General features: G+C 39.6%; 1 protein-coding gene across 11 annotated transcripts in view; it reads left to right on the plus strand.

Annotated features, from left to right (window-relative positions):
- CREBBP (CREB binding protein) overlaps positions 1 to 26,161 on the plus strand; it is a 91,060-nt gene extending 64,899 nt beyond the window's left edge. For 6 of the 11 annotated variants that reach the window (XM_072024004.1, XM_072024010.1, XM_072024005.1 and 3 more), the window contains 15 exons: positions 1,094 to 1,212; positions 1,348 to 1,587; positions 2,078 to 2,166; positions 7,656 to 7,766; positions 8,454 to 8,510; positions 10,374 to 10,451; positions 10,947 to 11,014; positions 14,617 to 14,767; positions 15,554 to 15,700; positions 16,139 to 16,252; positions 16,530 to 16,695; positions 17,935 to 18,102; positions 20,959 to 21,120; positions 21,377 to 21,658; positions 22,987 to 26,161. In XM_072024004.1, the coding sequence (XP_071880105.1) occupies positions 1,094 to 1,212; positions 1,348 to 1,587; positions 2,078 to 2,166; positions 7,656 to 7,766; positions 8,454 to 8,510; positions 10,374 to 10,451; positions 10,947 to 11,014; positions 14,617 to 14,767; positions 15,554 to 15,700; positions 16,139 to 16,252; positions 16,530 to 16,695; positions 17,935 to 18,102; positions 20,959 to 21,120; positions 21,377 to 21,658; positions 22,987 to 25,158 (4,124 nt within the window). In that variant the 3' untranslated portion in view covers positions 25,159 to 26,161. The remainder of the gene's footprint in view (positions 1 to 1,093; positions 1,213 to 1,347; positions 1,588 to 2,077; positions 2,167 to 7,655; positions 7,767 to 8,453; positions 8,511 to 10,373; positions 10,452 to 10,946; positions 11,015 to 14,616; positions 14,768 to 15,553; positions 15,701 to 16,138; positions 16,253 to 16,529; positions 16,696 to 17,934; positions 18,103 to 20,958; positions 21,121 to 21,376; positions 21,659 to 22,986) is intronic. The other 5 variants (XM_072024006.1, XM_072024011.1, XM_027468853.3 and 2 more) reach the window with 1 other exon arrangement.
- Positions 26,162 to 27,070: the final 909 nt, after the last annotated feature.

A 27,070-nucleotide genomic window follows, 5' to 3' on the forward strand; every position in this document is an offset into this window, starting at 1 on the left:
CGAGAACATAATGTTTCAGACATCGTTGAGTTGCATCAACGTGATTTCTTGTCATGCTTTATTTTTTTTGGTGTAGTTTCTGTGAGCACAATTGAGGCAAAAGCTTCCGTCTTGGAAATATAACCCTAATGAAAAAAGAGGGGAAAAAATATCAATATAATAGTCATAGATTTTTAACCAGAAATCATCCTCCCAAACAACTTGTATCTTACCAAAGCACCATCTGAGTGACAAAAGCAACGATCGGCCTTAAAGGGGTCTCTGTAGCCCCATTGATTTAAGTGCTTTCATGAGAACTCCTAATTGTTCCGTTTTATTGGTATTGTTCTCGTTTCAACCAGGTAGATAAATATTAGATGCCAACCTGCTCTTCTTAGTTGACTTTTTTTTTCTGAATAATAAGCATTCTTCCCTATTTAAACGCTCTGTTCCTAAGGAAATAAATGTAATTACGCTGTTGAGATGTTCAAAGAGCTCTCCAAGTTATCATTATTTTTCAGAAAATGCATTGCCTTTCTTGTCCTTGTCATCCACTATTGAAAGAAACATGGCTGTTGCCATGCCACTGTTGCCAAGTGGTTGTAATGATGCATATATATCTTGGAAGTATTAACACTTTCAAAATCAATTAAGGGTCCATCAGACCCGGATTGCTTGTATACTATGGCCAGAAAATTCCTGTGCCAGCTATCAAGACATCTGGTTACCTTCTGAAGAGCTGTCTCCTTGGCCCTGTCCATTAGGGTTCCTTTGCTAGGAAAATCTTGACGCAGGAATAGCAAAAGATGTCAGAAGGATAAATTTTGCATCCTCTTGAATATTGTATCGCTGAGGCTTGCAGTTGTTTTTATCCCCTTATGCTGAGAATATCATCTAGTGTGATTTGAGTAAATGCAAAAGCTACTCAGTCTCTTGATTATAAGTTTTGCTTTTAATCACCTATGCAGATGGGGAAATCACTTGTGAGATTTTTATGTTAACGTAGCTTATGTTTTGGGGTGGGGAGTCAAGTGGTTAGGATACCTGAGTGGGGAGTCAAGTGGTTAGGATACCTGAAATGAAACTTTCTAACCTTTCCAACTTCTCTTAACAGTTTTCAAACCTGAGGAGCTGCGCCAGGCTCTCATGCCTACCCTTGAAGCTTTGTACCGGCAGGACCCAGAGTCTCTACCTTTCAGACAGCCTGTGGATCCCCAGCTTTTAGGGATTCCGGTGAGTTGGCATTAAAACATATTAAATGTTCTAGTATTTTGTCTTTTCTCATATAAACGTTTTATCTTTTCTGTTCAACATAGTGTGAGCAATTGACATCTTAAAAATAAAGGATTTTTGTGTGTGTGTTTGAAGGACTACTTTGACATTGTGAAGAATCCTATGGACCTTTCAACCATTAAACGTAAATTAGATACTGGGCAGTACCAAGAACCGTGGCAGTATGTGGATGATGTTTGGCTAATGTTTAACAACGCCTGGCTTTACAATCGCAAGACTTCCAGGGTCTATAAGTTTTGCACTAAACTCGCGGAGGTGTTTGAACAAGAAATTGATCCTGTTATGCAATCACTTGGCTATTGTTGTGGGCGCAAGGTAAGTATTCCAGGGCTTTGGATGCAGTTGCATTTTTCCAAAGAGCTTTGCTTGATGGATCAGATAAAACATATGCTTTGTGTACTTTTTAAAAAAAATTGAAATAAGGAAATAAATGTGCTAGTAAAAATTTAGCTTTTTATTGGGACACTAAGAGTTTAAAAAAAAAAAAAGTGGATAGCATCCTGCTTGCTATTATTCTATTATTGTATCTTTCTCCCTTGGAGAATACCTTTTTTGATCATAAGCAATATTAAAATGCTTTGCTTCTTATGTCTGTTACAATAAAGTAGGTAACTAGAGGGGGGTCAGCTTTGTAGTTCATATAGTTACTGTAATTCCATTAAGAGAGCTTTACTAGTATATTTACAACAGCTTAGAAAAGTGTTATAATGTATTATGATGTTTTTAAGCGTCTGGTATGCCTGATAGATACTTGATTAATACAAGTTTACATTTTAAAGTATCTTTTCTCCCCATTGTTTTGCAGTATGAGTTTTCTCCACAGACCTTGTGCTGCTATGGCAAGCAGTTGTGTACTATTCCTCGTGATGCTGCCTACTACAGTTACCAGAATAGGTAAGTCCTTAACTTTTTTTTCCTTCCCTTACTCAGGAAGCAAAATTCTCTGAGTTCTCTACACTTGTGGAGGAGGACTATTAACCTTTTCTTTCCTTCATCTGCTAAGTCAGGAAAAAGTTTCTTGTTTATCCTTGCATGCTGTCCTTTTGCAGGTGACCCTTTAGCTGCCTATACTGCAGGTTGATACACGCAGCACTTAAGTGCCTGCTATTAGCTAGGCTGCACCACTGAGGTAGAAGTTCTCTGTGTTTTCCATAAAATCAGTATCAGGCCTTACTGGAGGGAGAAGGACAGGACTGCAAAAAGGCACTGAGAGATGTATGTTGCCTTGTTCTGGGAGAACTATAAAAACATGCAGTTTTATTTCCAAATTACTGACAGAATTTACAAAGCAAACAGTATGGTAATAAATTTTAAGACTCACGTTCTGTCTTCCCAGTTAGTATTTAATTATTTTTAAACTAGCTTTGACTTAGCATTGGAAACTTCACAGATTCCATGAAAAGCTAGGAAAACAATACTCTATATTAGATTTTTATTAATACTAGGATTTGATGTTAGTATTATTAAACAACTGTTAGTATTTTAGTATTTTCCATTTAATGCTTAAATCAACAGTTCCATAATGGATAACAAAGCAAGCTTTGTTCTTAGGTTTGGTCTCTTAGGTTTCTTTTTCCCTCCAAAAAAAAATTACAAAACATAAACAGGCTAAGAAACAAACTTCCTTTTCCCTGCTTAAAACAAAGTTATGAATTTCTTTTCGGAGGCCTGACAGTCTATCAGTCTTACAACTTCGAAGTGCCACAGCAGGCTGTCGTCTAACTGAGGTTGTAGAATGAATCTAGGCAGTCAGTGCTTGCATTTAGTCTCTCTTAAAATGATCCCTACATCACAAAACACATTGTAAGGTGGTGCGAGATTGTTGTGTACCACATAGCCAAAGCAGTTCGGATATGGGAGATGAAAACATGTTGGGGCAGAGGTGGCTTTTGTGAGGCAGATAGCATTGTTATGGAGGAATGTAAATTCACAGGCTCTCATAAGAGATTTTATACAGCTGCTGTGAACTCTGAAAAAAAGAAAAAAGTCAGCCTGAAGAGAAATAAAGAAATAAAATGCATTTAAATGGATAGTACTTCAATAGCCACTGTGATCCTTAAATACCAATTCTGTGTGGTAGAATTTCAAATACTTTTTATATTATGCATCCAGATAGTGCTGTATGTGAAAAGAATAGCAACTTCAAAAATAATTGAAGAAGGGGTCGCTTTTCTTTGTTATACCTCTCCTGTTTAAGTTATTAGGAAGTCATTTGGGTTGCTCAGTGAAAGGTTGCTAGCACGAAGTACAGGGTTGGTGGGGCAGTGGGTTCCTCTGGACCTGGTGGCATGCTATTTCAATTTCCTACCTGTAAAGTTCAGTCTAAAAAGGTAGTTACAAAAGGTGGAAAAGAGGCACTGGGAAAGGGAGGTGATCTGCCTCAGTGTCAATAGGCCAGTAACTGAACTGAAGTAGGCATAGATTTCTGTTCATCCAGGTACATTGAGAAAGGGTTGGGGGCTTTGGGATTATTTTTTTCTGACTTGGTTTTATTTTGCCTTTTTTTTTTTTTTTGAGGTTTTTGTTTCAGGCCAATTAAATCAAGACTGATGAATGTTTTTTTTGTAGTGTTTGTTTTAACAAGATATTTCTGAAGATCAGTCATCACATTTTTAAGTGTACATTTAGCTTATCAGATCAGAGACCCCTCAATCAACAGCTGTATTGCTCTAAAAGAGTCAAATTAACTATTTCCTATAACAACAATCTTCAGATCTTAATTTTCTCTTGAAGTACTAAATCTGGAAAAAACAAAAAAAAAAAACAAAAAACAAAAAAAAAAACAAAAAAAAAAAAACAACTGTGGCTTCAGCTGATCTTTACTTGGTCAAATATTCTTGGCTGTTCTGTAATTGGGAGATGTCAACATTGGATTTACTTGAAGTCCAATGTATTTCATAAACAAATTACAACTAAGAGTAATTAGGCACCATTGAATAAATGAACTTCAGCACTGCAGTTCTTGATTAAAAATTAATTATTTGGAATAGAACTATTTGGCTTCCATACATTACAGAGAAGCTTAGGTTAAAATAAGTGTTCAGAAAATATGCTTTTTGTGTCAATATCCATTTGAAAAAAAAAAAAGTGATTTGTGTTCCACATCAGTACTAGCATTCAGTTACTAATTTAGAATTTCCTTCAAGTACACTTCAATTACAGTTGGAAATTCACATGTTAATGTAGAAACTAAGCCGCTTCTGGACTTTGATATTGAACCATAATTTTACTCTTCTCTGATAAACAGGAATCAGTCACGTGAACAGTCTGCATTTGAAAAGCTTTTCATTTTTCATGTGTTGCAATAAGTACATGCCTCAGATTTTCTGACTGTTACAACTAAAGTATTGTATGTTTCCGAAAGTTTTTGTTGAATCTTTGTAGTGGCATGCAAAAATCAATGAATTTCAAGCAGATCTCCATTTCTGAGGGTGCATGTTCATAATAACTTAGTTATTATTTCACCTTGGTTATTTTATGGACAGATGTTCATGATCTTCAGGTGATTCATTTTCACTGTATTTCAATTTCCATTTCTTCATTTTAATACCATATATGAAGGCTTGACTCTTGCTAGCGTTAGGCTTCAGTCCTGCAGCACATAAAAATCCTGTGCTCCGCTTCCATCTGTGGATTGCTGGGGAACCGAAGCACTGGTCTCCTGCGAGACCGAGCTTCCCACAGCTGCAGCGTGAAGCAGGGGCGAGCAGTCGGGACCGGTGGAGCTAGTTAGATTTGTGTGGTGTGTCCTAAATCCAATATTGAAGGCAGCCTCGCTGCTCAGCTTCAGGGGAGCGCTTTGAAAGCCCATAAATGATTCCGAAAATGGATCAGAATTAACTATTTCTGGGATTGCTGAAATGTAACAGTATTTATAGAAGCCTTGATCGGGGATTTTTTTCTTTACGTACACCCTTTTTGTTTGGGTCCTCGTGTGTTTCAGTCCTTCCCAATTTGACTCCTAAAATAAGCAACCTTGTTAATAAGGAAATAATCAGTGGGAATTAGTGTTCGTGGGTTTGCTTCTTGTTTTTAAATTGAAGAAAATTTTAAAGAAGGGGATGATTTAAAAAGAAATGCGGACAACGTGTAAAAAACGATATAAACTCTCACCCTATTAGGGCTCTAAAAAAAAAAATTTTAGAAGAAACTGTATTGTTTCAGAGTATGGGCTGAGGAGCAAGTGAAGTCAGTGTAAATGAGATGTGAAGTGTCACTACACACTCCCAAAAAGCTCTTCTGTAATATTGCTCTGTAATAGTCGTGAAATATTTATCGCTCCCAGTGATTACAAAATAATGGAATAAATCTTTTCTCCTGGCCTCATTCTGTTGCATTAGCAGCTCCAAAAGCCTTGGTTTTGCTTGAGAGGATGATGTGTTTAATCCTAGTTGAGCTGACCCAGAGAAGACAAGGCACTTGCAGTTTAACTTGCGGTAGGCTGGCAAGCAGGGAGCAGACATCTTAGCTCACATGGTTGCTATCAAAGTTGCAGCTGCCCTGCTGGTAAGATTATTACACGGATATGTCAGTATGGGCTATATTAAGTAGAATAAAATACACCTTTTTCCTCTCTGTGTCGCTGCACGCCCAATCCCCCAGCAGAAGCAGCATTCAGTGTGCTGCTGCATTTAAGTGGTTCTTGGCTAGCGGAGTCGCTCTTGAAGCCTGAGCCAGCTGGCAGGGTTTGCAGAAGTTTTAAGGCTCTTGTAAATTATGCTATGGTAACACAGACCTGGCTTCAGTTTGGGGAAGATGCAGATCACTCCTAGGAGCTTCTTTCCTCGATTCTTCGGGCACTGCTGAAGGACCCAGTCCCTCTTGCTTGCACTGTGTTTTACAAGCATCTAAAAAATGTCTGGTGGTGACCTCATGGCCAGTGCGTGTCGCAGGAAGAAATCCTGACCCGTAAATTTCAATAGAGGCCTAGAAATGGCTTCTGTTGTCTGACGGTCTTGGAGATCTGTCACCTGGCTTCCAGTAGTTTAAGTGTCTGAGTATGTGTTTTAAGGGGCAAGCTGCCATATTAATCTCCATCCCTTAAGTTGTTGGTTCATTGTGACACTGAGTCGTGTTTGATGCCTTTTATACTTACCATTCTTACAGTTCTAGCGTTTGAGTACTAAAACTGCATCTACTGTGCTGCCATTGCTGCTTATACTCTCTCACTCCTGATCCTCCATAAAGCTCCTTTATTTTGATGATCCTTTGTGGCCTTCCTGCATTTTACAGCTGTGGCCTCTCTTTGTTACCTTTGTTCATGTGTGAGTTCATATCCTTTCCAAACATTTAGCCTCTGTTGTTTTTTTTTAATGACCCTGACAACTTTGGTTCCAGTTCATCTGAAATAAAACAAAATAAACAAACGATGCCAAAAAAAAAAATCTGTGTAACTTAGATTTTTTTTCAAATGCAGATTGTATTTTTGTAGAGTTTCATTCCAATTTACTCAGCTCTGCTTGTTAAATTGCAATATTGGTTTTGCTGAGTATAACTTGGATTGGCAGTTGGTCTGGGGACCAGAAATTCTGTCTCGTATTCAATTTGTAAAGCTTAATTGCACATCTTTACCGTATTTGATAAATATATTGTATGTATGTACAATATTTAATGTTGTTCACATATATACATATATCGTATTTAAATAGATAAATGGCTGGAAACTCTGACCCATAATTGCATTTCTGTTAAATGTTTGTCTAGAGTATGGATTTGGTTTCATTTATATTAAATAATATAAGCTGAGCAATTGGTCACATTTAATCTTATAGTCAAATAACTTTTGATTTAATATTTTTATAGATTTTTTCAATACCAAGTGTTTCTGCTTTTATAATTTTTACTGACAACCAGTAAATGCTTTCAGCATATTTTCTAATTGCTTAAATCTGTAAAAGTGTGTTCTTAAAGCTCTTTGACAGGCTATTTTTTTAACCAAAGCAAACTTGATCAGTCTAGAGCCTGGAATCAAAGAGCATTTTTTCCTAAGTGATGCAAATCAAATCCAAATTCTTAAATTTGAAGTCTGTATCTACGTAGCGCTTGGTAGCTACTTCATTAATCCTCCCCAAATTTTGAATCTGACGCTCGACTATTTGTTAATAATGATGGCCGAAATGTATAAAATGAGACCGAATGCTAATCTGTGCTTTGCCTTGGCTTTCTGCTCTGTGTTGTCTTGGTGTTTGCGTCTTACCTCTTACGTCTGTGCTGTTTGTTCCCTTCCCTGTTCTCTAATCCTGCCCTTCCCTCCCCTCTGTTCCTTCTCATTGTCCACACTGACCCATCAATCAACCAACAACGCCCCCCCTTTCGTCGTGGTGATCTGCCCTGCTCTGGTTGGTGGCTCCGTGCTTGGGTGGCTGTATATTGTGCTGGACCAGTTCACCCAAATATGGCCTTCTTGCTGACAGGTATCACTTCTGTGAGAAGTGTTTCACTGAAATCCAGGGGGAGAATGTCACCCTGGGTGATGACCCTTCCCAGCCTCAAACGTAAGTCGGTTCCTTTCTCTTTCACATTTCGTTTTTAGAAGGAGGGGGGGGAAACGCGTATTCCTGATACAAATGTGTGGTGTCGATGGGGAAATGCTGGCTTTCTTACTAAGGAGAGATTTTTGCAGTAACAAATAACAGTTGTTACTGCGCGAAGTCTGTGCGGCAGGGTCTGCTCATGCTGCTCAGTGAAATAACGTGGTCGGGAGGGGGGAGAAGGAAGCTGTGTCAATAAATGTCACTAATCCCTTATCTTTTCAAATGAAAGACTTCTGCTAATCCTGATGTCTCGCCTTTTGAAGCACAGCTTTTGTTTATGAAACCAATGGCTTGTCTTTAACCTGGCCAGAGAATAAGATGCCCTAAGATTTATGAGGAACACAAGCTGCTTTGGAAGGTGGCTGCTTTACTGACAATAGCTTCCCTTGTTCTTTGTGATTTAAAATTTATGTATATACTTGGCTATTTATTATTTTGTCTTTAATTTACCACAGAAAATGAAATTGGAAAAATATTTTCTGTAGCTTAAAATAAAATGAACTGAATTACTTTCTCAGAATAGAAAATACTGATGTGCGTTCTTCAGATTTGGTTTGCTTATTTGCTGCAGTTCAGAATAGCATGATAATGTCTCAGCCTCTGATGTAAAGGTACTACTGAGTTTTCATGTTAACTCTTTGTCTCTAGAACCATCTCTAAAGATCAGTTTGAGAAGAAGAAAAATGACACACTAGATCCTGAGCCGTAAGTAACCATGCCATTCTTTTTAAGATTGTCTCATGACTTTCACTTGTTGTTTAGCCAGCCCTTCGGAAATTAGTGAATAAAGTCTTCCCATTTCCTTCATTTCTGCCTAAACACAGTAAAATCTTTCTCTACAGTTCATAGCACAACATGCAAACTTGATGTCCACCATTGATAACCAGGACAAAAACGTGAGCCCCTTTTAATGGCTGTTTCTGTTTCACTGAAATAAAAGCCTAGTTATGTTCTTACCCTGAATATTTGAGTACCTACAAATGCTCAAAGGGAAGGGGAATTAGAAATAAAGAGTGTCTAGCCGAAGATTTACTTCTTAAATTTGAACTTCTTTAATGGCTGCTGCTGCTGAAAGGGAGCTCATGTTCAATGCTGTGTGGTTCTGCCCCGCTGCTTTGTACCACTCTGGTTCACTTAGGTGAGCTAATTCCGGCTATTGGGTGCCTGTCACACAGTGGAAAACTAACCCAGGACCAAGAAAAAAAAAAACTGGGTGGGAGAAATTCCATTCCTGCTGGGGTAGTGATCTGAACTGGCTCAGTAAAGATGCAGAAAGCACCAAAACTGCATCGCTGTGGGTGGGACAAAGAGTAATATCTCTTCTGGTGGTGACCTGCTGCCTTGTAGCTCCCCTCATGTAACTTGTTGCTCCTATAACCCAGCTACACGATACGCTGAATGCTGAGGAACAGGATGCAGATAATGCAGGACCTTGCTATATTAAATACGGGAGACACCTTGAAAAAATATAAGATTTTTGCTTAGCACAAAAAAAAAAAAAAAGTTGGCAGGTGTTTTAAGTAACTTTTAAATAACGCCAAGAGTATGAAAGAGTAATTTCTAAGGCGTGTTCTGCAAGGCACTGCACAACCTACTTAAAAATGGCCCTCCATTGTACCAAGCATTTCACGCAGCATTTCAGCCACAAGCACGGTGGGTGTGCACCTGGGAATTCAGCATTTTTCTCATCCAATTTAGCTAGACTTCTAAAAACACGTTTTTCTCTTCACCTGAGTGCTCAGTCACTGAAAGTCATCCTCCTTTCTTGAGTCTGTTACCTGTGGGAAGTTCAGTGAAAGTCACATGGGATATTTCTGTAGTAGCATTGTGGTATTCTTCCTGTTGTCCTTAACTAGCTTCTGCAAGACTTGATCTTACTGCTGTTCTGTTCTCTGGCAGTTTGATACGTAACACATTTTAATCCCTTTTCTCATCTTCGCAGATGCTAGATAGAGCTCCTTTGCCAGCCTTTTAAAGATGGACTGCTGAGCTAGACCATTGCATTTGATTCCATAAACAGTGTTGCAGTCTTAAAAGATAATTTTATTTTTGACATATGTTTAAAAAAGAAAAAAAAAAAAAGTGTTGCAGACCTGTGCAAGCGAAGACAAGTTAATACATGTTTTCTTGGCACAGTAATTCACGAATGACTAGTTTTTACATTTACAGTAAGTTGAGCAACCATTTAGTCAGCTTGTGGTTGTTGCAACAATTGAAAATTAAATCTGTGAAGGTATTGTTAAGCAGAATTCTGTGGAGCTGGGAAAACTTACAACTCCACTTAGAAACAGAAATGATTCAGGAAGTTTTGCACAAAAACAAATTTCACATTTTTAAGTAATAAATTTAGTACGTGTTACAGGTCTTTATGTAAAGATAGATAGATATCCTATTTGCACATGAGGATAATTAGATGCATATCTGAAGCTGTACAATGAGCATTGTTTTTAACTGGTGTATAAATTGGATCTGCCAAAGTTGATTCAGTTCCTAGCAGAGGGTTAGACAATTTTGGAAAATTACCTGACTAATAACAAAACTGATTGGCTGTTATTTTTTTCTTCTCAGGTTTGTTGACTGCAAAGAATGTGGTCGGAAGATGCACCAGATTTGTGTATTACATTATGATATTATTTGGCCTTCAGGGTAAGATGTTTGTTAGCTTTTTAACCCTTGTGTAATAAGAGAGATGTTGTTCATATAATTAAGATTTTCTGCATTTGCTTTTTAATATTCATTAGCATCTTTTAGTAGTTGAGTACAGATGGACAAAGGCATTTCTAAATATATTTTTTGCATTTATGGTCTCTTTGACTATATTCAGGTGAAAACATATGAAACAAACTTGTTCATATACTCAGATTTCTGTGGTTTCTTTCTAAAAATTAAACAATGGAAGCTGATTGGAAGTAGGTATGTGTACTAAAAAACAAATGCAGTTCTATCTGCTTAGCAGAACTCAACCAGACTCAACCAGTTCAGAAGGGCTTTAAGTCCCTCAAAAATGGAAATGTGTAAACTGTTCAAATCCAGAGAAAAATATGTTGTACTTAGTTAATATTATGTGTTCAAACCTTGACCTTAAGGTAGCCAGTAGCAAGGCTTTATTTATAAGTTTTTGGTGCTTCTTTTCCTCTGTAGGTTTGTTTGTGACAATTGTCTGAAGAAAACTGGTAGAACACGTAAAGAAAACAAATTCAGTGCTAAAAGTAAGTTTGATGTTTCCAGTTGTGTGTTCAATTTTTATTTTCTCCCTGCCATCACTGTTTTCTTCTTTTGCAGTTTTTTTAATGTTAGCTTTTTGACTGAGACTTTCTGTTGTCATGGTAGACAGTACAAGAACAATTGCAAAATGGGGAGTAGTGTCACCCAAGGCTTCAGTAGCTGTTTGTATTTTATAGACCTACTCTTCATGAGTTCAGTCGGCTTTAATGCTGCCTGATGTCGTTAGCATCTATGTACCTATTTTCCCTGAGACTTTAAAAAAAAAAAAAAAAAAAAAAAAAAAGGAAATGAATGGAAAGGAAAAAGGCAATGAAAGGAACAGAAGAAACATAAGACTGCATGTACATGTTTCCATGTGGCGTTGAAACTGAAGTAAATTAGTGTCACATCTAGACCCTTCAAAAGCTATGTAGTATAACAAGATGCGCTGCATTTCAGTTGTGCTGCGGTGGTGCCAAACACTAATGTCGTTCTAGAGCTTTTCTTGCTTCTAGAGTGGACTACAGTATAAGAACTGTCAGATGGAATAAGTAGCCAATAGCATCCTATGTGTAGGCTTGGAAGTAACTGTTGTTGTAACCTTGTTGAAAAGTTCACTGAAGTGTGCCAAAAACTTCTAGGATCAAGTAGTCTCCATCTCCTTAATAATCCCCATACAGGCGTTCTGTGCACACAGCTAACATCAGAGAGAATAATCTGAGAACCTTTATGCACTGCAGAGGACAAAAGCCAGGGAAAAAAAAAAAAGCAGAGATGCTATTATGGGAAATGTAGTGTCAACAGCATGGAGTAGAAAAATAGTTTAGAATCAAAGTGATTCAGATGTACTTTGAAGAAATCCAAACAAACTTCAATGGCTAGAACATGCAGGTGTACTTGATTTTTCCCTTGTTCTTCGATCCTTTGAAATTCTGGGCACTACCTTGTCATAGTACATTTGTAAACCTGAATCTTCCAAATTTTAATAAAGGAGTGGTTTTACATTAAAGATTTTTGTATGATCATATATAGTTGATTGCATTTCCAGCATAGTAAGAGATTTCGAGTGGGATAACTGGGAGGCATTGGTTTCCCTTTCCTTCTCCTTGCTCATTCCCTATCCTGTTTTCTTTTTCCCATTATGATTTGAGTCCTGCTGCCAGATTTGAGTCCAGAGCCCACTGGTGAGGTCAGCTCTTGAGATCAGTCTTGTTTAACAGTGCTGTAATAGAAACACAAGAACTGGGAAGGAAAGCTGCTTCTTGTTGTCAAAATCTTGGTCTTACTATGGACATAAAAACAAATATGAGTGGTGAATGTTTAAGACATTAACATGTTTCCTTTCCCCTCCTCTCACTCCCCATAATAACCCTGAGTTATCATCAGTATTTCTACACTCTCTCAAATGTGGCATATGATCAAGAAAGCACATCCCTCAGCTGAAAGCTATTGCTCCGCTGTTCTGGTGACATTCATAATGTATATTAAGTAAACCCAGTTATCTTAGCCACATTGCAAGTAAATTGCATAAAGCTGACTGATAGCAGACTAAATACAACCTGTAAACGAGTGTACAGCTGGGGTATGCTGTGAAATTCCTATCTGTTGAAGAATCTTTCTTACTAAGAAAACATATAAATATTGTTTGTCTAGTAGCTAATGCAGAAAATGTTTCAAAGCCTAAAGATATCCTGACGAATAAGTCACCCAAAGAAGCATCCTGACAAAAAAATGACAGTAAGCCAGAAGTCTGACTTCATTCCTGTCTGTCCATTACTCATCCAGTAACCAACATTTGCCATTGCTACTACAACAAAACTTCTGTACCTAGGCTGCCTGAAAACATTACTTTGTTGTTATCGGTTTAGATACCATTCTTCAAATTTGAACTACAGATTTGATAGTCATAGAATCATGGAATATCCCGAGAAGGGACCCATAAGGATCATCGAGTCCGTCCATTCAGTCTGAGTCCTGAGCTTTTATTGGAAGTACACGCGTTAGATGTGTCCAAGAAACAAAATACAGTTGCTTTTTAAAAGAATTTGAAAGTTCTAATATATCATAATAGGTGGATGTTAGATCCATTCCTTACAGTGCATGTAACTTTAATGCTCCGTTTTTGTCTATCTTATTTGGCCCTTTTTCTTAATTTTTTGAGTCATTTTGCACTGCAGCATAAGGAAGAAGCAGATATCCTTTGGTTGCTTAGCATTAGAAAGATGGTAAAATGAAAATACACTACGACTGTAGATTTAACTAAAAGAGCTTTCTAAAAATGTACCAACTCATTAGCAGAAATTGAGCTGTTTCTATTTTTTCTTGTTTGTCTTGAAAGAAATCAACAAAACTAAATGATTTCTTCAGAAAATATCTGAAAATTCTTTAAAATCAACCACCTTCTGTTATATATGGAAATCCCAATATCTTTAGCTGGTACTGTGTTGGAATATGTAAAGCAAATAAGTACCTTTATCCTTTAACCTTCTTTCAAATTATTTTATTGATTGCCATCAGTGTTGTGTTGCTGATGTTATAACCAAAGAATCTCACTGGACCAAGGGGGAAGACTAAAAGATGTAAAATAAGATTGTGTTTGACAATTTGTATAAACTGATCGTAAAATAAGCATTTAAGTATGTAGAAAGTAAGATCTTCCTTTGAGTATATGTGGCTCCATTCCCAGTGTCGGTGCCTAAAATAATTTTTATCAAAGATTTTTTACTGCAGCGTTCTATATGCAAGCTCAGTAGTCAGGAAGAACCAACAGCCTTGTGTCTGTAGCTAGATAATAACTGAAAAACGAAGCATAAGAAAAGTGGTGATTAACGTTCAAGTCAAAGCAGTGTGCTACTTTTGTTTTCTTAATTTAAATCAATCTTCATCTTAATTTCTGTAATTTGTTGTGGATTTATTTGAAGACTATCACGTTCTGTAATAGTACGAGAGCAGCTATGCACACAAAAGCTAATTGTAAATGTAAAGACTTAGAGAAGGGATCTGGACAATATGGGGACTTGAACTTTTAAAGACCTCTATCACTGTGCAAGAACTATTTAAGCTTTATGTGCAGATTACTGTAACTGTTCCATCTAAAAGCTCTCCTGAAAAGAAAAGAAAAAGCAATGAAATCTCCATTGAAGTCAAAAGGCTTTTCATTTCTGTTGATTTGCTTTGCTTGAAAAGGTGTGGCATTGAGCCAGATCTATAAAGTGATGTAATCTCTGTCAAACAGCCAAATTGTGTTTTTGTTAGGAGAAAACATTTGCAGTGTTCATAAAATAAGCCTGCAAATTTAAAAATGCTACGTAAAGCCGCCTTTGTTAGTTCACTTACTAAGTAGTTTTTCCACTGTAGTGGTTTTAGTTTCCACTTAACAGTATGAATGCTTATGCTCTGGTTAAAAACATGGGTTGATTTGCTGTTTTAATTTTGGCTGTAAAAAGAAAAATGTCTTAATTTTCATGTGAAGGTAAAACAAAGGAAGAAAGCGTAGTTATGTGGAGAAGTGAGCTGAGAAACTGTACAAACATAACTGACCCTGAAATGAAGTGGTTTCACCGGTATCAAAAATGTGTGTTCTCACGTTCTCCCCCTTCAATTCCAGGGCTACAGACTACTCGTTTAGGAAATCATTTGGAAGATAGAGTAAACAAGTTTTTGCGACGACAGAATCATCCTGAAGCTGGAGAGGTCTTTGTCCGAGTGGTAGCAAGTTCAGATAAGACAGTAGAGGTTAAACCAGGAATGAAATCCAGGTTAGTAATATTAATTGCAATAAACACAATGTTAATATTTTATTATGATGCCTTCCTGCACACATACTGCAAAACTGTGCCAATTTACACCTGAATCCTGTTGCAGAAATGTGAAAATTAGGCATGAATAAGCAGGTTATGAAAGGTAAGAAAAAGTAGTATGTAGCAAGTGAACTTGGAGGAGGTTGACAGCTTTATTTGGGCTGTTTGGTGGGCAAGTGGAGGGACACTCTTTGGTTTTGGTTATAATACTCTGACTTTGTATTACTAAATCTAGAGGGAGAGTCTGACCATGCTTTGGTTAACATTGAATACATAGTTTACTCTGGAACATTTGCTGTTTGAAATTACTGTTCCATCAATTTCTTGTGTTTTTATAAATACTTTAGCTTTCAGAAGTTATTATTTAATCTACTTAATGGTAAATGAAAAACTTTAAATGTTTATCAAGCATTTGGGATTTAATTCATAAAGGTAACGTTGACATCACGTCATCGTAGCGCATCAGGTTTTTTACTCTGCAGTATATTTAAAGGCTGGTGGTTTCTGAGGATGTTCTCGTATTCAGTGCTTGCCTATTCAGTAATATGTTAACTATATGGACACTGTTTTCCCCTGAGTTGTGCAGTGACAGGCTCTGTTTTAATACAGCTGTGATCTGACCCTAGTTTAACTTCTGCATAAGTATTTCTAACGAGTTAAAAGGAAGTTAAAAAGAGTTCTTTCTTACTGGTTTTGTGACTGTCTTTTTTTCTTCTTTTTCCTTCCTGTCACTCTTTTCTCCAGATTTGTGGATTCTGGTGAGATGTCAGAATCCTTCCCTTACCGTACCAAAGCTCTATTTGCATTTGAGGAGATTGACGGAGTAGATGTATGCTTCTTTGGAATGCATGTACAGGAGTATGGCTCAGATTGTCCCCCTCCAAATACAAGGTAATCTTGCATTTCTATACCAGTGGCTCATGCACAGAGAACATCTTGCTCCATTCACTGGGAGATTACTTTCAACTACAGAAGAGTGGGAGATGTATTTCAATTCTGTGGATGAAATAAGTCCTACAATGTAACTGCAAATGACTTTGAAAGGGACAACTTAAATTTTGGAAATTACAACGTTTTTGTTTGTTTGTATAATCTATTTAACTTTACCTCTTGATGTATATTCTTGCTGTATTAAAATGTTACCCATCTTTTCATTCTGAGGGCTGTTCAAACCTTCTTAAGATGCTTAAATATTCATTAGAATAATATACAATCATCTTTTTTGTTCAGTATGGCTGTATATGTACCTTCTGTAAAAGTCAGTTCTCGGTAGAAAAAAATGAAGTTCATCTGTACATCATTTTTTTCATTCTTCTCTCATTATTATAGACGTGTGTACATATCGTATCTAGATAGTATTCATTTCTTCCGCCCCCGTTGTCTCCGAACTGCAGTTTATCATGAAATCCTCATTGGATATTTGGAGTACGTGAAGAAACTGGGGTAAGTGAAACCTTTTGTTAAGAAATGTTTTTTTTTTTCTTAGCATTTTGTTTATCCAGGATGCCAAATAGCCTTGCACTTGGAGTAGTCTCTCTTTACTTCTACCCTTTCTGAGGTCTGTGGAACGCGTGCCTTTTCTGCAGTGGGGAGAGATTGGATTTTGTCAATGAGGTTGTTTTTCTGTCATTAGGATTCTTTCTTTCATTTTGTCTGGCTGAGTTAATTTAAAGACGGTAATCAATATCGTTAAGGTTCTTTATGTCTATGTAAATTGCAGGTATGTGACAGGACACATCTGGGCCTGTCCTCCAAGTGAAGGAGATGACTACATTTTTCATTGCCATCCACCCGATCAGAAAATACCCAAACCCAAACGCTTACAAGAATGGTATAAGAAGATGCTGGACAAGGCATTTGCTGAGAGAATCATTCATGACTACAAGGTTTGCTACTGTTTGTTTGCTGAATTATTTTGATGGGCTTTTTATTTGTATCTTCTTAAAAGCTTTCGAGCAACAGTGTTATCTTGGAAATTGGGGGCAGTGTAGTCTTTTTGCATTTCTTCTCAGTGTTTTTTTGGGAAAAAATCATTTGGCGAAGCTGTGCATCACTGAAGGTCATGGGCTGTCTCTGTTTGCTTTCTTCAGTGAGTTTGTGAATTGTACAGCTCATGTTCTTCAGTCGACTCTGTAAGAAATACTGCGGGCATTCCTAAAGTGGGCCCATGGCATCCCTATTCAGGTGCTTAAGGGAGAGAGGAATGAGCAAAAGCAAGTGGACTTTTCTGTACTGTATTGACTGGTAAAAAGGACAGGGTCATCAGTATTAGCCTGTGCTGAGGGAGGGTAGAAGCTATTTGTGGTGATTCTGGAGGATCAGGTGGAATATGGGACCTCACTAGTATGAAATAAAAAAAAAAAAAAGCTTATAAAAATGGCTTTTTCACTTGAAGAAAAAGGATGTTTTTTGTAGTCACATGTGTACCCAAAGCAGTAAGTTAAAGAGTGGAAAAGGTAGCATTTGCCACTCCCTACACATGCTAAAATTTACATGTATTTCTTAATGGTAGTGACAGTGCACAAAAAATAATTGATGTTTTGATTGTAAATGACAGTTACTAAATGTGTGGAACAGAACAGCGTAGATCAAACTTTGTCATCTGATGTGGAGTAGTAAAGAGCTAGAATGTCTCTTTCTTTGCCAATAAGCTGGTCTTGATAGGAACCCAGTAGCGGGTTCCCATATGAAGAGCTCACAGACTTTCAGATTCGTCAGGGAAAGGGTTAGATGGGACACAGTTGCTGTTGATTCTGCTCTTGTTCAGAAGCGGTGTAGGAAAAGCTCAGTTGTGGGGCTTGATTTTTAATTGGTGTACCTAGCAGGGAGGGCTTGGTTACCCTTTCCAGGATTATCCCTGTCTGTACCGTCACGCACCTGTTGCATGATGGAGGTTCAGGAGAGCCTCAGCAGCTTTCTGTCAAAGCTGAAGCAGGGAGTGAGCTGTTAGCACTACTGTCAGACCAGGTCTTTGTGCTGTTCTCAGAAAAGAAGGCCTGCAAGGAGTGGGCCGTGGGCCCTGAGTGAAGCACAGCTGCTCAGTGTAGCATGGATTGCCTCTCTGGTTCTCCCATTGCTCTCAGTGGTCTTCATTTATTTGTTCTTGGTATTGTGTCACTCAACAGGACATCTTCAAACAAGCGACTGAGGACAGGCTGACAAGTGCCAAGGAGCTGCCGTACTTTGAAGGTGATTTCTGGCCCAATGTGCTGGAGGAAAGCATTAAAGAGTTGGAGCAGGAGGAGGAGGAAAGGAAGAAGGAAGAAAGCACTGCAGCTAGTGAAACAACAGAGGTGAGTTAGCTTTACGTGTTGTATGTGCTTCTGGATCACAAAGCTGACAGTTAACACTTCAGGAAATTAGAGTTCACAGTCTAACTAGGAAAAAGGTCATTCACATCAGATTTTAAATCAGGGGTTCCCTTTATCTGCATTTCTGGTTTTCTTGTCAGGTAAGAAATATTCTGTTGGCTTGTTACTTCATTAACAGAATTAGAAGTCAGTAATGTAGTTCAGCATTTCTGTTCTCTGGGAAATGTGTTAAGCTACTTTTGGATTGCATCGTGATTGCTATGTTGGCTTGCAGTCATTCAGCGGAGCTTTTGGTTCACACCTTTGCAAAGGTGTTTGTGTTTTGAAAGATGCTGTATTTTTCAAAGCTGAATTAAATTTTGCCTTTATTTAATCAAAGATACTTGAAGTCACTTGCAATTAATGCTTCTGAATTTCAGTTCCCAACTGTTACAAGCTTTACACTGGTGCGAAATTTTGATCCTGGTGGTGGTGTTCCTTCACCAGCATTCTTTTTGTGTGAATAATTTATTTAATAAAAAAAAAAAAAACACATCCCAGCCAGAATTTCATTATTTATATTTGTCTGGTTTGTACCTGTAACTAAATGGTTGTAGTGCTTTTACACTGTCCTTTTCCCTTGTGATTTACAGCAAGATATTTTGAAAATAAATATGGTAGGAAAATCTGAAGTCAGGATCAAGGTGGAACCAGAAGCTTTAACTAGGGAGAAACTGCATTCAGCTAAGATGCTGTGACAGTTTGCGTGCAGTACGTATCACATGTGATTGATGTGGAGCAATTTCATTTATGTCAGAAAGTTCCATCTATTAAACCTTACCGGCTCCTTCAAAGCTAATATAGTTTGCTGCTATTTTTATGGAACTGTAAAGTTAATGGCTTTCACCTTTTTCATTCTGAATGTAATTTTAAAATTTGAAATATTTCAACAAACATAGCAGCATAAAAGTAACTGAAAGGCAAGGCTTGAAATTTATGTTGCAGTATTCTTTTGTTAACAGTATCACTTTCAATAAATCATAGCCTGCCCTTGTAGCCTGCCATTCTGAAAATGCCAGGGTAAACATGGGCATCCAAGAGGGGAAAAAAAGGTGCTTTAAAACCCCCAAAACAGCTGTTAAACTCATGAGTTTACTTAAAGTGAGAAGAGACAGCCATGACTGTTAAAATCCATATATTCCACTCTAATGCCATTGTTGTTGCTTGGAGCGTGGTGGGAAAAAGTCTGCATCCACCTTGCTCAAGATGTTAACCAGAAATGCAATAAAAGTGAAGCAGTGTGGTCTTTGCCCCTTGGCTCGGGAAAATGAGTAAAAGGAAAGCACGAGGACTTGTCTAGTGCAGTCGTTTTGTGAACTTGCATCATTTTGTGGAGGAAGGTATGCCCAGCAATGGGGGATCTCCACATGTAGAAACAATTGATGAATCATAGTAGTTTGCGTTGTACTGCAGTTGTACAGAACCTGTTTATGACAAGAACTTCACAAAAACACAAACTTCATGTACGTGGAGAGAAAGTTAAAGTGTAGCTGAACAGTAGAGAGTGCCCCAGCTCTGCAGGTGTCCTGCTAGGTTTCAATCTGTTTTTTCCTTTGGTGTTCAAATTTTAAAACCTGTGTAGGTCCTCCAGAATGAACAGGCAAAGGGGAAGACATGCCATAATGCCATCGGGGAGGTAGAAAACTTTGTGAGAGGAAGTCATAGGAACACACTGAATTCAATTCCAAATACCTGCAAATCACTTAGAGCTCAGTCTGGCTTGCCCTTAGCGTAGTTTTAATTTCCAAACAGGTTTGGTCAAAAAGTCAGTAAGATTAGTTACTGAATAAAACAAGGTTTGACAGGGAATTCCTGTCTAAGCCTAATGAACAAAATGAAAGACGGCAATGAGACATATGGTCTACATGTAGAACTGCTTCTTCACTTGGAGTATTTGTGTTTTGTTTGAACAAATGTGCTTGCAAATAAAACCTGTTTGCCTGTACATAGTGTTCGTGAAAGAAACTTTGTTGTATGTATATGTATCAGAGGATTTCAGTAGCTTATTTTTGCATTCTGCAGACCAACATTGTAGTAGTCAGGGGAATTTTATTGGGTGGTGTGCTCCCTGTTGGGAATTTGTGTTTTGGAGGTGTTTTGTTTTTTTTTCAGGAACATTAGAAATGTAAAACTGATTCTGTTTTCTCAGGTCATCTAAATAGCATCATTTTTTTTTTTTTGCTCAGCACTCAGAATATGTTCACTGTGGTCTATGTTGTAATTATACACAAGTGAAGGCTTTGAAAGCTTGATATTGTTTGGAGTTACAGATGCAGTAGCAAGTCTTCAGGATTGGAAAAAATGTGTTTAGTTAGTTTCAAATCCTACGTGTCTTTATCTATGCATTAGCCTTAGATTTGTTGATTAATTAATTAGAACTTGAGTAAGTGCGTGAAGTCCTAAATGCACAACAAAGCAAAATCTACTCTTGTAGAATTTTTTTAAGTCCATTTTATTTGTAACTCATTTTATTATCAAATGTCTTCAGGATCTTGAAAAACAAGCAATGGAAGCTGAAGTACGATGTTTGAGAAGGAAAAAAATAAACTGAAAACTATTTAATGTATATGCATAGTTGAGGAAAAAACTGACTATTTTTAAACAACATTTGAAACTTCTTGCTTGCTGGTTTGACTTTTTATTTTTCCTGGAGGATAAGATATATTTAACACAGTATGCTTGATTTGCAGGCATTGGAACAAAGTTCTATTATTGACAGCAGAAATGTTTCACTTTCAGCTGCAGTGAATGGGAGAGAGCTCTATAAAGTTTAACACATTTCCTATGCACTTATTGCAGGGAAGCCAAGGTGACAGCAAAAATGCCAAGAAAAAGAACAACAAAAAAACCAACAAGAATAAGAGTAGCATCAGCAGAGCTAACAAGAAGAAACCCAGCATGCCAAATGTGTCCAACGATCTGTCTCAGAAGCTGTATGCCACCATGGAGAAGCATAAAGAGGTACTGTCAAAATGTGCTGTGTAAAGAGATTTTATTCCCGTAAATCCAGGCATGATGATAGAACTGAAAAATCAGGGAGAGTAAAGCTTTAGGTTATGCTGAGTTTTTCAGTTATGTAACAACATATTGAAGAGATTACCATAAACTAAGTCAAATAAATAACGTTTGCAGCATAACATTATTGCAACAGAACGTGAGCATTTCCTGCAGGATTATCTAACATTGTTGGCTTTTTTTTTCCTGTGTTTATCTGCAGGTCTTTTTTGTGATTCATTTACATGCTGGGCCTGTAATTAACACTCTGCCTCCCATTGTGGACCCTGATCCATTACTGAGCTGTGATCTGATGGATGGGCGAGATGCCTTCCTCACTTTAGCCAGAGATAAGCACTGGGAGTTCTCCTCACTACGCCGATCCAAGTGGTCCACGCTCTGCATGCTGGTAGAACTACATACTCAAGGGCAGGATCGCTTTGTCTACACGTGCAATGAGTGCAAACATCATGTGGAAACAAGGTGGCATTGCACTGTCTGTGAGGTATGTGTATATCACCTGACACTTCAATCGAACTCGTTTCCTTTTGTTTTGTTTCTGTTTTTAAATATTGCACAGAGTTCTTCCAAATTCAGCATATTCTGATGTTCGTGGTAGTTGGTGTTAGAATGAGTGCAGCCGGGTGCGTGGCCGGGCTGCTGTGAAGCTGGCTGAGAAGGCTAACACAGCTCTTCATCGCTGTCTCTTCTGCCCAGCATTGGAGGTTGCTTGCCCTTCAGATCAGCCCAAATAATTGCTTCCTAACCTGGCTCAATACTTTTAATGTCTGGTCCTATTACAGGATAGATTACTTCCACTGAACTACGTTAGAGAGCAATTACACACGGAGTTATACAGATGGGCTTGAGGAGAAGATAGCCTCTAGAGGGCTTGCGATGACCTCTGGCTGTAGCTGAACCAAAAAAAAATTTTTTTTGAATAAGTGTAACCTAGTTTTTACACTACGAATTATTGCCAGGTTTGTGGTGGAAGAATCTTAATTAATCCCTCTGAGGAAAGCATTGAATAGAGCTTCTTGAGGCAAGACTGCAGGAAACGGATCGTATAGACTATGGGAATTAAGTGGTGGAAGGAATTGTGGCCTTTAAGTTTCTTCTGGGTACTTCTGTATGAGAGAGTGACCTTTCTCCAGAAGAAAAAAAAAAAAAAGCACAGGGCAGTGAAAATGTGGGTGTTTGAGCAGGTTTTCAGATGTGTCTGTCTTGACATGAAACCTGCAGTTAGAGATTAAAAAGTACATTTCAGGTTACAAATTATTTGTCAGTAATCACACGAAGAATAGTAAAATGGAGAGCAAAGCCATGATTTTTAAGCACTTAGGTTTGTTTGAACTGTTCAGAGGTGTCAGGTCTCCTTGCGTAGGTAGCCCAGTAGACACTACAGCAAAGTGAAGTCACCATCCTCAAAAGGTAGGGAGGCACACGACTGCTGTATAAGAAAAATCAAGAGACAATTACAGCCCGTTTGCGTTATTACCCACAACAGGCAAGACCTGTGACTGCAGGCTCACTTTGCTAAGGCAGCTGATGGGGCTTCTGCCTTCTGCTGCCCAAAACTCCCAGCCCCAAAGGTCCAATCCCACTGTCCTGGGGCTGTGCAGCCCCTTCTCTACCTCAGTATACCAGGAGTGTATTGAAACTGGCAGCTGTTGTCCTGCTATTGTTCGGCTGTGTGTTTGTACCCACTGAAAGCCAAAGTGTGCTTCTGCATCAGGGTCATGGTGCTCGCCTAGCAGCACTCTTGGTTTCCTCTTTTACTGCCATAGTTAGTGCTTTACAGACAACTGAACCCTGGATTTTCTTTGCTTTCAGGACTACGACCTCTGCATTAACTGCTACAACACTAAGAGCCATGACCACAAGATGGTTAAGTGGGGCCTGGGTCTGGATGATGAGAGCAACAGCCAAGGAGAGCAGCAGTCCAAGAGCCCCCAGGAGTCACGACGACTGAGCATCCAGCGCTGCATTCAGTCCCTTGTCCATGCCTGTCAGTGCCGCAATGCAAACTGCTCATTGCCATCCTGCCAGAAGATGAAACGGGTTGTCCAGCACACCAAGGGTTGCAAGCGCAAGACCAATGGTGGCTGTCCAGTGTGCAAACAGCTCATAGCTCTTTGCTGCTACCATGCCAAACACTGCCAAGAGAACAAATGCCCTGTGCCATTCTGTCTCAATATCAAACACAAGCTTCGACAGCAGCAGATCCAGCATCGCCTGCAGCAGGCTCAGCTCATGCGCAGAAGGATGGCTACCATGAACACCCGAAACGTGCCTCAGCAAAGTTTGCCTTCTCCTACCTCAGCAACGCCTGGTACCCCTACACAGCAGCCAAGTACACCGCAAACACCGCAGCCTCCTCCCCAGCCCCAGCCTTCCCCTGTAAGTATGTCACCGGCTGGCTTCCCCAGTGTGTCGAGAACTCAGCCCCCCACTACTGTTTCAGCAGGAAAACCCACAAACCCGGTTTCCGCACCTCCACCTCCGGCCCAGCCTCCGCCAGCCGCGGTGGAAGCAGCTCGGCAGATCGAGAGAGAAGCTGCCCAGCAGCAGCAGCAACTCTACAGGGTCAACAACATCAACAATGGTTTGCCTCCTGGTCGCCCGGGACTAGTAAACCCGACGGTGGGTTCAGTGAACCAGATGCAGCAAGTCAGCATGAATGTACCCCGGCCCAACCCCGTAAGCGGCCCGGTGATGTCCAACATGCAGCCTGGGCAGTGGCAGTCGCCTCCGATGCCGCAGCAGCAACCGATGCAGCCAGGAATGGCGAGACCAGTGATGCCAATGGCAACGCCACAAGCAGTGGCTGGGCCCAGGATGCCAGGCGTGCAACAGCCGCCCCGGAGCATCCCTCCGAATGCACTTCAGGACTTACTGAGGACCTTGAAATCACCGAGTTCACCGCAGCAACAGCAGCAGGTTCTTAATATCCTTAAATCCAACCCTCAGCTTATGGCAGCTTTTATAAAGCAAAGAACAGCCAAATACGTGGCTAACCAGCCCGGGATGCAGCCGCAAGCAGGCATACAGCCCCAGCCTGGGATGCAGCAGCCGCAGACCGGCATGCAACAGCCAGGCATGCACACTCAACCAGGATTGCAGAACATGAACGCGATGCAAGCGGGAGTGCAGAGACCGAGCGTTCCTCCCCAGCAGCAAGGGATTGGAGCTATGAATCCCCAGGGACAAGCGATAAACATTATGAACCCCGGCCACAACCCCAGCATGGCAAACATGAGTCCGCAGTACAGAGAGATACTGAGGAGGCAATTACTGCAGCAGCAGCAGCAACAGCAGCAGCAGCAGCAAGGAGGGGCTGGCATGGCAGGAGGGATGGCAGGACATAGCCAGTTCCAGCAGCCTCAAGGACCGGGAGGTTACCCTCAGGCCATGCAGCAGCAGCGGATGCAGCAGCATATATCCATACAGGGGGGGTCCATGGGACAGATGGCTCAGATGGGACAGCTGAACCAGATGGGCCAGCCCGGCATGGGGGCAGACGGCACTCCCAACATTCAGCAAGCACTGCAGCAGAGGATCCTGCAGCAGCAGCAGATGAAGCAGCAGATAGGGTCCCCGGGCCAGCCCAACCCCATGAGCCCACAGCAGCACATGCTCTCAGGACAACCGCAGGCGTCTCATCTCCCTGGCCAGCAGATCGCCACCTCCCTCAGCAACCAGGTGCGGTCCCCAGCGCCCGTTCAGTCTCCCCGTCCCCAGTCCCAGCCGCCACATTCCAGCCCTTCACCGCGGATACAGCCCCAGCCGTCACCGCACCACGTCTCTCCCCAGACTGGTTCCCCCCACCCAGGACTCGCAGTTACTATGGCTAGCTCCATGGATCAGGGACACTTGGGCAACCCAGAACAGAGTGCAATGCTTCCACAACTAAACACCCCGAACAGGAGTGCGTTGTCTAACGAGTTGTCTCTGGTCGGTGATACCACCGGGGACACGTTAGAAAAATTTGTGGAGGGTTTGTAGCATTATGGGAGCATCACTTTTTTTTTCCTTTCGTGTTCTTGGGACATTTTGTACTGAAAATTCAGGCATCTGGGTTGTTTTGAATCCTAGATGGAACTGCTGCTTCCTACACGTGGAAGAATGAATTGCTGTTTAAAAAAAAAAAAAAAAAACAATACAAAGAATATATTTTTTTGTTAAAGCCAGGCAGTTAAAATATCTGGTCTCTTTTGTGGGTTTTTTTGGTTTTTATTTTTTTGTTGCTGTTGACTCATACCTTTTTTTTAACGGGGAAAACAAGTTCATTATATTCATATTTTTTATTTGTATTTTCAAGACTTTAAACATTTGCGTTTAAAAGAAGAAAAATAATATTCAGAAACTGTTTCCTGAAATAATGCAACATTATAATGTATCCCGGTAACTTTGACACGTTGCGGGAAGATTTTTTTTTCTATAGTGAACTCTGCAGGCGTTTGAAGTATTACCCCTGGAAAGATAGGAATTGACTCTTGCACACAAAAACACACATTGGCCAATGCCAAAATCTTTGTCTTGCAGATGTAGAAATTGTTGCTTTGTTTCTCTGATAAAACTGGTTTTAGATGAAAATAGGGATGATCACTCTTAGACCGTGCTGATTTGAATAGAGAAGAAGCATTCTTTTCTTTCTTTCTTCTATGTGAAACTTGAAATGAGGAAAAGCAATTCTAGTGTAAATCATGCAAGCGCTATAATTACTATAAATAAGAAAATCCAAGAAGATTCAATCACTGTATAGAATGGTAAAAAAAAAAAAAACTCATTTCTTACTTATAATATCATATTGTTAAATAAACTGTGTGCAACAGAAAAAAAGGGTGGTCCTTCTTGAATTCATGTACATGGTATTAACACTTAGTGTTTGGGTTTTTTGTTATGAAAATGCTGTTTTCAACATTGTATTTGGACTATGCATGTCTTTTTTCCATTGTATATAAAGTATTGCTTAAAATTGATATAAATTACTGAAGTTTTTAACATGTATTCTGTTCTTTAAAAATCCATGTAAGAATGTTTAAGGTTTTTATTTATTTATATATTTTTTGATCATGTTCTTTGTAAGACATGGCTATGAATATTCACTCATTACACAGAGCAGCCAGAGGCATCGGTAGGAGTGGCACGAAACATGGAGTATTGTAGGTAGCATGTCTGTTTTACAACACCCTTTAGTGATTGTTTCCTTTTCGGGGAGGGAGAGGAGAGGGGAATGGTTCCCATACATTTAATACTTACAGGTGTTCATCCATAAGGGTTAACTGGAATAAATTATTAATAGCCGTTGCTTTTTAAAATCTGCATTAATTTAGAGAAGGATCACCAATGAAAGGCAAATAGAGAGTATTGAGTTAATTCTAGGCTAATTTATTTAGTCTACAGTAAAATATGAACCTATTGACTTTAACACTATTTTTCTGCTGTTAACTCTGAGTCTAGATTTGAGGGTTTTCTGTGGAATAAAAAATAACAAATCATGTACATGTTCCCTTTAATATCCTGTCACCATGCCCTCATCTTCCTGGGATACTTGCCCCTTCTCCTCCCACTGAATTACTTTCTCCAAGTCAAAATCCAGGGAAACTTTCCCAGCATAGGTGTGAGCTAAAACCACAACTAGCCTAAAATGCCGTCACTCAGACCTGAGGCTTCTCGATTCCATGCAACTCACGAGGGATTCGCAGCAACGCCCGGCGGCCTGTTTGTGCTCTGGGGGGAGCACCTGGCCCGCTTGGCTTCTCACCTTCGGTTAGCTCTCCCTCCAGCCTCGTGTTTTTAGGATCGGGGCTGGGGGAGGATGGGGTGAGAAGAGCACATGGTTTCTCTCTTGAAAGGAGAACTTTTGTCCCCGTGCCCTCAAAACAGTATTGCGCTGCAGCGCTACTCCGTTCTT

The sequence above is a fragment of the Anas platyrhynchos genome, chromosome 15 (assembly GCF_047663525.1).
Source record: "Anas platyrhynchos isolate ZD024472 breed Pekin duck chromosome 15, IASCAAS_PekinDuck_T2T, whole genome shotgun sequence".
NCBI classification, from domain to species: domain Eukaryota; kingdom Metazoa; phylum Chordata; class Aves; order Anseriformes; family Anatidae; genus Anas; species Anas platyrhynchos.